This window comes from Sturnus vulgaris, chromosome 1 (genome assembly GCF_052056855.1).
Source record: "Sturnus vulgaris isolate bStuVul1 chromosome 1, bStuVul1.hap1, whole genome shotgun sequence".
Classification (NCBI taxonomy): Eukaryota; Metazoa; Chordata; class Aves; order Passeriformes; family Sturnidae; genus Sturnus; species Sturnus vulgaris.
Window position 1 is genome coordinate 124,220,121 of NC_142243.1, and position 13,932 is coordinate 124,234,052.

Here is a 13,932-nt window from a genome sequence, read left to right on the forward strand (position 1 = left end):
GCCTATTACTAAATAAAACTTAGATTCCGAGCACCAAAAATTGAAGCAATCTTATATTTTTAAAATATGTACAAAGACAGAATCACCAACATATGAAGACATACATTCTCTCAAAAACAAATTAACACCCTGCTTTTTCAAGATTTACCACCCAGTGGCAATATAATGGGCCTCCAAAACAAATAAAACACTTGAAGCAATTGTGGAAACCTATCATCTACTGACAGGGAATGAGATATTCCTGATGTATGTGTTTACTCTGGCAAACTACTTAATTGTTCCTCTGTTTCTTTTGAAACAAATGCAGCATTAAAACATTATTATGTCTGCTCACTTGTTTGCTTTGTGGATTACATGAAGCGTGCCCAATTGAGAGGGGATATGACCGACATACAGTGGATCCATACAGGCGTTAGTGTGTCTCAGCACTCTGCTGTACCTCAGCAGCTGTCGCTTAGTCAAAATGAGAAAAGAGCAATTCCCACCTAAAGCAAAAATTAAGCGTTTAAGCGGCACAAAAGCAGCTGAATATTTAAGATTTGTGCTTTCAATAGCTTTATATTAACAGGCCAACAGTCATCACCACCATGACATATCCCTTGGTTGATGTTGGGGCTTATGACTGAAGTAACCTATCCTTCTGTATCTTTACACCTAAAACTTTTAATATTGTTTTTTGATGTACTCATTTTAAGTAATTGCTCCCAGTAGAAACTTCATAGGTTACTGTGCCTCCAAGGTATTTGAACCAGTAACTTTTCAGTTTAAAAGAAATGCTTAGGCTCTTTTAAAGACTATTAAAATTACATATAAAATTACTTCTGCAGTAATGATATAAATATCCTAAGTGTCATTTCAGGTACAAAGCTTTTGTATTTTAACTGAAATTTTGTCACAGGTTCTAAACATAGATCGTTCATTGAATATTTCTTTACCTAAAACAATCTACACAAAAAAAAGAAGATGATAATGCAATGAGTTCAAAACGCCAGCATCGAATATAAACTCAAACAATTTAGTGAAAAAGTTACGTGCTCATGGTTTACAGACTTGGTTGCGTACGCGTTAAAGCTACGCTCCAGCACTTACTCATCTGCTTAAAGTGGGAAACAAGAAAAAATATTTTACTTATCACTTGAAGTAAAAAAAAAATCCCCAACAATAGAAGCCTTGCAAAAAATTAGCAATTTTCAGTCAAATCCTTACCTGCAGCTTGAGGAAACAGCAACATCTGAACTGGTTTGGGACTTCTGCACCTGTAAACCAGGGAAACAAACAGAAGCTTCTATTACTCCACTTTACTATGAGGCCTTAATTTAAAGAAAGGCTATCACTAGGGATGACAATTCTGTCCTTTAAATCCAAAGGGAGAGGAGGAGGGTGCGGTGCGCCTGAAAGGCATATTGTCTTTAAATTGAAGGCTCAACTGTTGTTTCCCCGGCAGGTCTCTCTCCCTCCTCCCCGCGCCAGGGGACGGCAGCCAAGTGACGGGATAGTGATTCATCAGGGGCCTGTGACAGCTGCAGAGGGGCTCGCTCCCTCCTCCCCCGGCTCGGCTCGGCTCGGCTCTGCCCTGCGCCCGCCAAGGTAACCCCGCCCGGGGCAGCACCAGCTGCTCCTGCCCGAGCCCCTCAGCATCCTCCGCTCCGCTGCTCCCGCCTCTCCTCACCCTCCTTCCCCCTCCGCTCCCGGCAGCTTCTTCTAACCCTCATCATCATCATTTTCTTCTTCCTTCGCTCTCCGCCATCCTTCCTCTGTGTCTGGGCCACAGGGAACCCACGGGTCGGGCTCACCCCAAAGGCAAGCTGGAGATGCTGATGGTATTTTTTTGGTGGGGAGGAGTAGAGAATAGCAAGGGGCAAGTCTACCTACGGTAAAGACCTTCACTATACAGCCAACAGCCTTACAGAACCATCTCTAATAGGAGCCCAACCAGGTCAAATTAAAATAAAAATTCCACACGTTATTGCATGGTCTTACTCCTAAAAATTCCAGTTGCTAATGAGATTTCTGATAAAATTACTTAAAAGGACACTTCTGGCTAAATGCATGGGAGGAAGCTGTAGCATTTACCTCTGATGTCACTCATGAAGAGAAGGAATCTGGTTCCACTAGGAAGCCCACCAATAATTTTTTAGTTTAATCAAATTATGCCTTTTATAACTCAGGTGAGTAATTGTTTTCATATTCTATCAGAGAAACACTGTTGCTTTAGTAACAAACTCTAGCCAGTAACAATTGTCAGCAGGTGATAAAATTCAGGTGGAAAGGCACTGCTAGACACTGTTAGCTTAAAAGCACACGAAAGCTTCTCTGGGCAAGGTATATATATCCTCTTAATGTCTGCAGTGAGGATCCTTCTTGTGCGTCTCCACTCAACCTGAACTGACATCTCTTAAATGATCACAGAGCAAAGACAAGGGAGATGAGGCATTTTAAGTGCCATAAAAATCATCCGAGCAAATCGTACTTATGTGTCTGTAGGGTGGGTTTTTTGTTATTTTTAATCACAGACAGAATTACTACTAGCAAGAGTAAACAACTGCTAGGGGCAGTCAGGCAAGGAAGAACATTACAAATGATGTCAAGAAGCATGCAATAATGCATGCTGAAAAACATCAATCTTTTTATAACTGGGTACTTAAAGTACTGCATAACACGCTTTTCAATACATTGTTGCATGCCAAATCAAACTAGACTAGCAGATACAGTCAAAACTGTGCATTTTGGTTAAAGGATTTTTTCCCCCTTAGTTCTTTACCCCAGAAACTGCTGCAGGGTGCCTTAGGATATGCTTCTGCTGTTACGTCTAAACACCTGGAAAAAATTATAGGTGAGAACTAAGTTTGCCTACAGAGCTATCTTCACTCCCTCTTGCACAGGATCTTTTAAAACCCATCTTTTATAATCTTTTATTATCTTTTTTCAAATGGATGCTCTAACTAACCAATATTTTCCATCATGCACTACACAATTATTCATACTTGATTAAAATAAAAAAAATGTAATCCTCACTATTTTATGTACAGAATTTTTACAAAAATAGTAACTTCTGTACGTCTGAAAATATATACATTATATACATATATACATGCTCACGTATGTGCATAGCAAGAAAGACCTCATTTATGTTTTTGTGGGACAGGGCAAAAAAAAATAACCCGCTTATTCAAAGTGAATTAAATATATACCTTAATGTCCTCCAACACTCTATGATTTGTGAAAGTTCATATCCACAATTTTCATTTTCATTAGACGTACTTTAGATATATTCCTTTGTGTCTCAAGGATTATTTAAACCATGTGTTGCACGTTACCAAATTTAAAAATGACTCTTTAATCAAAATAACTTTAAAACAACTAATCCTCACTTAGGCTGGTCAGCTGAATCCACAGAGTGGTCCAGGAAAAATAAATCTACTCTCAAGAATGCGAATGCAGACAACAATTAGACACAGATGTGAGTGAAATTAGTTACAGTTTACAAAATGCTACACTTCACATGCTTTCAGTTTTTTATGTGCAGTACAAAATTACAACATAGTAAGGAACCACACTTATGACGACCAGTTAGTTCATAGAATAAAAACATTTATGGGTGGTGTGTGCTTGTGCTTTCTCTCATATATTCCCATTTTGTCAACAGGTTTCTGGATAATTGAAGTTTGGCAACATAACTCACATATCAAATAAAATGTGGGGGAAAGAACCCAAAATGCTTGGCCTTACCCAGATAGAAATGGGCCACATAAAAAAAAATAAAGAAAGAAAAGAAAATAAAAAATAATAAAAAAAAAAGGACCTGTCACACTCCCTTCACACTCAGTGCTCTGCTTAAACTAAAAAATGCCTTATATGCTAAATGGCATACACATTCTTCTTAATACTTCAAAAACATTACTTTATTATTTGATTTTTGTCAGTAACATTCACATCTTTCTCCTTACTACAGATTGCAGATTGGGCACTATGTAGTATATGGCGAGAAAAAAAGGACAGTGATAGCAAAGCTACTTAAAATTCATCCATTTAAGAATCTTAAATCAGTAACATCAAATTCTGATTAGTTAATGAGGTCTTTTAAGTTTGCCCTTTTTTCTAATTAAATTTATAATTCTTCACAGATGTAGGTTTTGTTGATGTTCAATTTGTCTCTCTCATTTTGTTAAACCTCACATAGTACTCCACCAATCCATTGAATAGCCACATTAAATCTGTTAATACCATGCTCTTCAACCCCAGAAATTATTTCCAGAAGGCAAACTCGCTTTGAGAGATCATCAAACAAGACTTAAGGTACACATTTTATCACATTTTCCCTACCACAGAGCTCAGGATGCAGAGGAAAATTCATGACTTTTGCACTGTTTATTATACTTTGCTAAATTACAAATCAAAAGCATCTGACAGAAGATCATGTATGAAGCCAAAAAGTTAATAATGTTCTGTGAAAAGTAAACTGTAAATGGGAAGAGATTCTAAATTTCAGCAGCACAGAGCAAATAAAATGTAGGTACTTGTCTAAATTACAGGTTTTCCACAGTATTTTTGCTTGCTAGGAGCAATTTTTAAAATGGCTATAATTTAAAACATTTTTCCAGCTGAAAAAAAATTTTTGAAGTAAAAATAAGAATTTAACCCAGAAAACCATAGCAAGCACACACGTTTTCTCTTAAAATATAGTTCTACTTTAAAGAAGCAAATTTCAAAGACAATGGCAGTTTTCAAATGAGGGTGTTCCTTCCTAGGAAAAAAAAAATCTGTCATTTTTAGGAAGGGGTGGAGGAAGGGAGAGAAAGGGACCTTTTTCCCAACAGCACTCTTTACCTCCCTGAAAGAACGACGCAGTCAGTATCTACCGACATAATGGCTTCAACAGCCAAAATGTTACAAAACTAAAATGCAAATTGGCTGCAGAAAGGCACCTTGCTGGCAACTCAGGAAACTTGGTAATACTTTCACTCTTCCAATAATCATATATCGCTGGGCTCCAAGGGAAGAGGTTGGGCTTTTTCACTAGATATTCACATCAAAGACAAATTGCACTTACTAAAGCAAAAGCAGGTAATTGCAGTTATTTAATTTTTAATTACCAGTTTAAATTCTTCTAAAGTGCTATCCTGTGTGCTCATTTCATACACTCATGAATGAAACATTTTGAGATCCCAACACTTTCTTCCCTTTAAGAAAGAAGTATTACAATGTGACAATGCTTCTATTATGACCAGCCATTTAAGAATGTCTTTCTGCTTTTCCAAGATTTTTTTGGCTCCTGAGAAATATTTCATACTTATTGCAATTCAAACAAAATGATTACTCATTCTTTTTTTCTCCTAAGGTGAAGCATGACTCAAGCTGTCTGTCACTGTGCAGAACTGCTGAGAGGGGATGGCTGCTCATTTCCAGACCCTTCCAGGCCTTGGGAAAACTCTGACAGCAGTGAGGTGCTTGGCTAAAAACTGCATGTCATGGGCTTGTGAGCTACATGAATACGCCGTGTGCATATGTGTTTATATACCTAAAATTCTGTAATGTGTACACATACACATATATGTACTTTTACAGATGCATATCCATATATATACTATTAATTTATTTGACACCTCAAACCAGCAGTCTGGGTTCTGGCAGATGCTTCACGAACCATCTCAGTATGGGTTGGAAAATAAAATAATCTTTATATATGGTATCTAGTGTTAAAAACTTCCAATGATACACCACACCACATTTCCACTTCTTATTCCAAATTTCCCCTGGTCCTCATTTTTAAATTCAAACAAACTACTTGAAACACTATCTTTTTTTTTTTTTTTTTCTCCCCAGAAAGCTTTTATCTCTTCCGCTTACCTCAGTTTTGAATGTTTGCTTACAGAAGAAAGAAAAAAACACACCAAAACCCAAGCACCTTCAAAGAAATATTTTTAAGTGCACTAACACCTTTACTTTTCCAGAATCAATCTTGTATGGTAAAGGACAGTCCTTCCTCTTGGTGTTTGAAAATCACCGAGAGAATGTTTGGTAGGTCTTGGCTGCACAAAAGCAAGATGTAAATTTAATGAGACTTCAGAATATCTTTAACTTCCTTGTTCTAAGATCACCGTTCTAAATAAGCCACGTAAAATGTCAATAAACGTCAAATATTTCAGTTGTGTAGATGTTTATTCTGTCATCTTGAAAAGTTCTCCTTTGGGGATCTGCATGTTTTCCTTGGTGTTTGGAAAATTTAAACATATTAAGCAAAAGGATTTCCTGCTTCAGAAAGCACTGTCAAAATCTCTGTCAGGCATTCTTCCTCCCAATTTTTTTACTATTTTTCTCACGCTCTCATGTCTCTTTCAACAAGGTTTGCTGGTTTCGTACCGTACGTGCCTATTTCCACCCCCATTTAACATCTCCCCATCACGTTTCTCCTATCTGCCGAACCATTAGCACTCGAGAAAATCAAACAGGAGAATCCCCAAACCTGGCTGATCACAACAAACAGAACCTCCTCACATCTGTTCTGCGGGAAGCCTGCAAACCCCAGCCTGAACTACGGCCAAAATTAACTGCGGCACCCAGTGATGCACAGCTGAGCGCCGCTGTCCCCCGGAGCGGCAGGACGCGCGGGAAGCGCCGCTGTCGCTCCGCGCCGCCCGGCCGCGCTCCCGGCAGCCGGGCCGTGCAGCGGCCCCGTCGGCGGTGCTGTCCGCCCGTCCCGCCGCCCCGCGCGGCCCCGAGCAGCCCCGAGCAGCCCCTCTCAGCCCCGCCGCCGGTGCCCGCGCCCCGGTACTCACGGACGGTGCCGGCGCCGCTCCGCGGGTCAGAGCGCGGCGGCCGCGCCGGCCATGGCGCGGCGGGGCAGGAGCGCCCCGGGGCCGGGCCGCGCCGGGCCGGGGCTGGGCAGACAAAGCGCGGCCAAGGAGGCTGCCTGCAGCCCCGCCGTCTGTTTGCTCAGCCTTGTGTGTCTGCCCAGGCAGTGCCTGGGGGCACGCCGCCGCTCCCGCGCCCGCTTTCCTCCTCACTCCCCTTTGCCTTCTTTTTTTGTTTTCTTTTTTTTTTTTTTTTTTTCTCCCTCTGCTTCTTTTTTTTTTTTTTTCCTCCCCCTTTGGGTTTTGTTTTTGTTTTTGTAATGCAAACCGCAGCTATTCTCTTGTCCCAACCTTATTGGTTTAAAAGCAACAACTGCAGTGAGGCTTGCGCGGTTCTGAAGTCAGCCTTGCCGCACGGGCGGAGCGCAGCCGGGGCTGCCGCGCTCGGCCGCGGGAACTGCGCGCCCCCGACCCCCGCCGCCCCTCCGCCCCCTGCCCGGCCGAGCCCCCCTCCCCTGCACCTTCCTCAGCCTCACCCCAGAAAAGCTCCTGGAAATCCCTCGGGTCCCTCCTCATCTAGAAAGTTGGATTGCGCGTAGATGCGTCCCCTCTTGTAAGCTGGGTTTAAACTAAAGCCGTCCTAATAGAATAACTGGAATTACACCAACGTTATATCAATGAGAGAAGCTAAATAGGGATACTCATAGAGGCTCTTTAGCATACAACCAGCATGCACGTCCGGACATGCCGTTTTGATTGGATATGTAACAGATTTGTTCTCAAATATCTGAGATTCTTGCAACCTTGTAAAGAAAGGGTCTGCTAAAACTATTTAAGCTAGCCTTCTCCAATTAAGGGTATTTATTAAATAAAATATCTGGAACTTTTAAAATGGTTTAAACCACTTAAACCATTAAATATCTGTACGCCTAAAACCAATTGTAAATACAGTCAAATTCGTATTTTCATTATTACTTATCACTTACTAAAGTTTAAAAATTAAAACTGTATACAGGCTGTTTCCACAGACGGTAAAAATGTTTCCAAAGAAGGGAGAGATGGTTACATAGAGTTAAATTTGTGCATTAAGTAACCTTAGCTTTTACCAATCAATAGGTAATTAAGTAATTTAATTAGCAAGCCATTAAACTGAAATGGGTTTATGATGCTTTTCTTTTAAACAGAACTTTCAGTTGCTCATAATTTAAAAAAGAAAAAGACCTAACTCTTTTAAAAATACTTACATTATGTTAAAAAACATTATAACATACATAGTAACTGAATTTGACCAGCATTCTCCAGAGCATTTCTACTATGCAGACAGTATTTTCACTTTACGTAACACTAATTTTTCCACACTTTTTTTTCAGTGTGCATAATCCAAATATGATGAGGAAAACAGTGTAACGATTTGTAGTACCAAAAAAGAAGTCTTAAAACCATGCCAGGTCTAAAGTACTAAATTTTAAAAAACCAAAACAAAATCAAAAATCAACAAACCCCCCAACTTTATACTATATAAACAGATTGAAACCGAACTTTTTTTCCCTTCACAAAAACCTGTGGTTATTCACTGCTAATATATCCTTACCTTCAATTAACTAATCTGTGAATGAAAGCAATACTTCTAGAGGAGAAATCTCTTCTGGCTACTACATCCCAGTAAGTGAGACATTATTTTGCAGCAAGTACATTGGGAATACTTCAGGAAAGCAGATCGGTTTGCAAAGCTACAAGTCAACCTCGAGCTGAAAACGCACCTAGGATTTCATTTTGTTTAGCGGAGAAAAGGGATCTCGGGACAGTCACACTCCATATATGGGAACCCAGGTCAAAATAAGCAGCTTTCGATTGGGCCCGTCTGCGTAGCCAGCACAAACACAGTCCCATCACTTCTTCAGAGTCACAAACCACGTCTCACGCCAAGAAAACTATTTACCGTGTTCTATATTAAACTGTGAAAGAAATACAAATTACTTTTATTATGGAGTTACACAGTTTTGTCAGGTAAAAGTCACTGAAGCCCTGAAACACAATCATTCTGAACTATATGCTTTTTTGGAACAGCCACGACCTTCTGGAAAATGCTTACCACTGAATTCTTTACCAGTGTCAATAAGATCATTTTTTAAAAGCCCTATCCAATCTGATATAAAGACAAATCTTGCTTCACCGACTGTAGGAGCTACAACTATTTAATGAATAATATCAGACACGCACTTCAATGAAGCAGAATCTCATTTTTTTCTAGAAGAACTAAAAAAATATCATATTGTTGTTGTGAGGTACAATCAAACACTGGAAAATGTAACTCAAAACCCTTTCTCAGAAATAGTGATACTTAAATGATGCTATGGAAGTAAAAAAAAGATTTAAAAGAAGACTGTGACTTCAATGATGCATGCAAATTTTCGCATAAATCTATTTCATTCCATTATTGAAAAAAAAAAAAAGACCCCGAATAGCAGAAATCCATGAATAAATTTTAGCATTTTAAATGTAAAGGTTACTGAAACGAGTTTATTGTTGTTTAGTTTGTAGTCCCTACTGGGAGTTATATCTAAGTAATAACTTCAGGAGTGTGCCCAGTCTCTGTATTTAATTAAAGTAAGACAGATCCCCACACACACGTACAGAGCTTGGTGATGTGAGGATAAACATGGGATAAATTACACAGAGGCTAAGATGATCAGAAAAAGGGTGTTGAAGATTCATTGCAAGAAAAGAACCAGCTTTGAATTTTTAATCTCTTCTGTAGTATGGCATGTAGGCAGTATGGGAACTGAAGCCATATAAATGATCTAGATGGGGGATATGAGATAAAGTAGGGTCCTCTGTGTTTATACAGCCATTAAACAGTGCCTTAAAGTTCTTTATCTGATGTCTGAAGATTGGACTTCAGATCACTGTATATCATTACCCTGTGATAGGGTCTAACCTATGAACTTATCCTACAGCTGATACTGTGGACCAGATCCTCATTTAGTTTAAGTGAGTGCAGTTCTTTTTATTTCAATAGGTAATCTAATTATGACAGCTGAGTACTGCACCGATTTGAAACCTACTTGAAAGAGGTTTGTTTACTTATTTTCTGGGGCTTGTTCTTCCCAGTAACTACACACCAAATCAGTGCAGGGTGGGTTGTTGGCCACTGGCACCCAACATAATTTTCAAACTGCAATTGCACTAACACCGGGTTTGGAACAGAGATTTCAGTGGGATTTGCATATGTTTACATCATGCCTAAATTTGCCCGGATTCTGCATTCCCATTAATTCAGCTGGCATCTCAAGAGTCCTAAGAAGTAAAGGACCAGGCCTATTCCATAACTTCAAATGCACAACAAGCCACTGGGTATATTATTACAATCATTACTCATGCAATATGGTTTTAACTTCATATGCAGTGTCACACACTTGTTTTAGCACAAGTAAAATGGGTCCATCTGGAACACAACATTTACTGGGTGCTTAGGTGCCACGATTACAGATGTTCTGGTAATTAAGAAAAATTAGATGTAAGATGGATATGGATATGGAACAGTGGGATGTTCATATGTTTGTCTCCAAGTAGGAAATACTACTGAAATATTTAATATCAGAAATAGGCCCAGGAAGACCACATTTCACTAAAGCAAAAGATGAATCCCATTGCTCCTGAAAGCCACCGCCTGGCTCTTCCCATAACAACTGCAGTGCAACGTCAGAACCCTCTGAAGCAGCAATCTCCCTCCTATGCCTCCATACAAGTTTTATCTTACACATAGCAGCTGTTGCCTAGAGACATCCTTGGCTGGAACAGAAGTTTGCAGCATTTGACAGGAGCCCGTATTGTCTCATGATACTCATGTGAGCAAAAGTAGAAAGACTGTGGTAAATACAAACAGTAAAAGCGACAGAAATCAACCATTTTAAATGTTCTGCCCAAAAACTATCAGTGTTACTAAGAAGACCAATTTAATTATATTCTTTCAAGACATATTGGATAAAATTTTAAAAATTAATTAAATTTTTTTAAAAAAACTAATATTGAACTAAAGTCTGTCTGTAATGTGTTATAAGGAAAGGTATGTGCTGTTAACCACCGTCCTTAGCCAAAATACATATCAACTGCTGGCCCCAGTTTGCTAGTTTTGCTATTTTGCATGCAATTGTTTTCAATCCATCACTTTAGTGCAAAATACAGAACCAGTTAGTATAATTTAAAATAGGAAATATTAATCTTTATTAATCTTGAGTAGATGCTGCTCTAGCTTTTTTTTTTTTTTTGCATGACTTACATATGATTCTGAAACAGCTGACAGCTATGATATAAACAAATGCAGACACTGTCCACAGAAGAAGCATTCAAAGTGTAGTTTGAAAACCAATACCTTAGTGTCTCTCAGTTTTTCACTCTCCAAAGTGAAAGCATGCTTGTTTCTACAGTAGATTTCTTACATCTTAAAAGCATTATGTTAAAGAAAAAAATGGTGTGTGTATATATTTATGTTTACAAGCATCAGTAGTATAAACTATATATATTCAGTACTCTAAATGCAAAATAAAGAAGTATTTTGGCAGGATGAAGGAAAGTTTCCTAGATGAACTTAAATTTTAAATGTATCTAATACCATCATTTCCCTTGGGGTATTTTTTAACACTCTACATTTCTTGTCTCTTCTAGAAATCTCATGAAGGGAATGATTGGCACACAAAAATACTGAAAAGCTTTGGTCTCCAGATTATCTGAAGTGGATGTTCTACCCAAAAGTGATGGCTTTTCCCTAAAGACCGAGACACCAGGTCTGTGACATCCTGAAGGCAGAGCTCTGAGATCTACTCCAGGTTTAAGAGTAATGTAGCTTTTCCAACTACAACAGTCTTCACTTTAGCAATGTCTTAGTTATTAAATTGAACTATAGAAAATTACCTTCCATTTTTCCAAAAAGTTAAAGAGTTTTACAGGCGGACTTTAAATATTGTCTACAGTACCTAAGAATCAGAGAAGTGTTACTTTTATTTGTTGCACAAAAACCTCTGCTCAAAAGATATATAAATATGTAGCTATTTATAAAAGAAGTCCTGCTGAAGACAACATAGATGTGTCTGAAGAAAGTTATTTGAAGAATTATCTGTGTACAAGATATGGGGTGAAATTAAAGGAGTAAATTGAAATCTGTGAACTTCCTTAAGAAAGAGTTAATTTTTATAATTGACATTCAGGCTTTTATTCCAGCTCAGCATGGAAACATAACTGCCTAAAATTTGAAAATAATCATCCTTCACTGTAATATGTGAACAATAATTTGCTTATAAAAATGAAAAAGTCAAATCAAATGCACCACTGATGATGAGAAGCAGCTTGCTAGCATTCTAGTGGGTGATAAAAGCTATAATCAGTAGTTCCTCAGAAGACTGGGTTGCAGGGAGAACACACTACAAATGAGAGATTACCAGTGAGCTGACAAAATAATCAAGTCCTGTTGTTCTGTAAAGACTATAAAACACATCATTTCACACACATGCCATTTTTCCATAGTTCATCCTCCCACGACTGTTTAGGCCTTCCTCATCTTTCATTTAGTGCCACTAGAATAAAGGTAGAACTTAAAAAACACAGCAAATTTTTTTCATAGCAATAACTTACATTTTTGCCAGTGATATAAATACAGTGCACTGTATGACACGAGTCAGCTCAGTAATACTAGACTGTCTTTTCTCCAACTTTTCCCCACTAACATGAACAAAAACAGTTTTGTCAGCACCTCCTATAAGGTGAAAAGGAAGATGGAAAGTTCCTCTTTGCTTTTCATCTCTGAATTAAAGTCACACTCAGAACACTTTACTCTTCAAGAAAAAGATGTTTATTCACTAACCACAGAAACAATAGGTTTACTTGTTGTAAATTCCATTGTGTTATTATTTCCTAAATGCATTCCTTCTTTTTTTTTCCAGTGTTATTCATGTCACTGTTCAACAGTAGATGGAGCAGTGGATCATTACTGTATTTTAGTTATTTGTGTCAATTGTTACATAATTTTTCAGCTACTGACATATTAGGCTGCACCAAAAACCCTAAAAATATTATATAAAGAAAATAATTATTGATTAAAGCATTTAGAATTAGAAAGAAAATTGAAAGAATAGCAACCCAGGCTCACTTTGACAAATTATTAAGACAAGCCTGCATTTACAACTAATTAAGTGACTCATAAACACGCATTCAAATTACAAACCTTGTGTTAGCTGAATACAGTAAACATGTACATCCTTAATTTTGAAACATTCAGTCACACAAATTTTTCTTATGGTGATCTGGAACAGTGAAATACCTTCTAAAAGTGACATGCAGAAATATTTCCCATTGTGGGCCTTATAATGAAAAGGACAAAGTGGAAGTCTAAGTTAAAATAGTCCTGTGATTTATTTTATACTTGCAACGATGTTTTTCCTAGAAACTGTTTTAAAGTAATTTAACACCATAAATTCTTCTAAACCTTACAGTAATTAAACCATGAGCATCATTTGTTCAGGAGAAGCTAGATTCTCACCTATGTGTAACCATCTAAAATTAAGCATTCGGTCAAAGGTGATCATCCAAACCCTCATCCTCAGGGGAGAGAGACACTTCCATTCCAGGCAGGGGACCCAATTTTGAGGTGTTCCCTCCCTGTAGACACAGATGATGGACTTAAGCTACTCTCAGGTTTTGATGGCTAAAGCTGCCCCAAGAATCCAGACTTTGTTGAACCCAACAGTATAATTTCCCTTAGAATCAATTGGGTCTCAATAGCAATTGTATTCACAGAAGTTTCAAAATAGAGCGTTCAGCTCTATTTTGAAACTTCGTATAATTACTGAGTCAGACTGCCAATATTTGTTGTTACAAATCAAGGCCAGAGGAAAACTTCTCAGATGGCTTCAAAGACCCAGTTCTCATCTCCAAGCCCAGCTCCCTCCCCCGCTTCCTTCCAGCAGCATTAACTTTTTCTCTGCAATCTCACAAAAAGGAAAAAGAGTAACCTCTAAAGCTGTTTTAGACTGAAGGTCAGAATTCAAAGGATTGGTAACTTTATCCATGGAGCCTTGCAATCACATTGCTATTGGAAACACACCCAGAAGCACCAGCACTCGAGATGTTTTTATTAAGCAATGTCAAT

At 38.4% G+C, this 13,932-nt stretch overlaps 1 protein-coding gene across 8 annotated transcripts in view; it reads right to left on the reverse strand.

Moving 5' to 3' along the window:
• EYA1 (EYA transcriptional coactivator and phosphatase 1) overlaps nt 1-13,932 on the reverse strand; it is a 144,782-nt gene that overhangs the window by 81,742 nt on the left and 49,108 nt on the right. For 7 of the 8 annotated variants that reach the window (XM_088176175.1, XM_088176159.1, XM_088176166.1 and 4 more), the window contains exon 2: nt 1,207-1,256. In XM_088176175.1, coding sequence (XP_088032301.1) covers nt 1,207-1,256 — 50 coding nt within the window. Of the gene's footprint in view, nt 1-1,206; nt 1,257-7,327; nt 7,461-13,932 lie in introns of those variants that run through there. The other variant, XM_088176193.1, reaches the window with a different exon arrangement.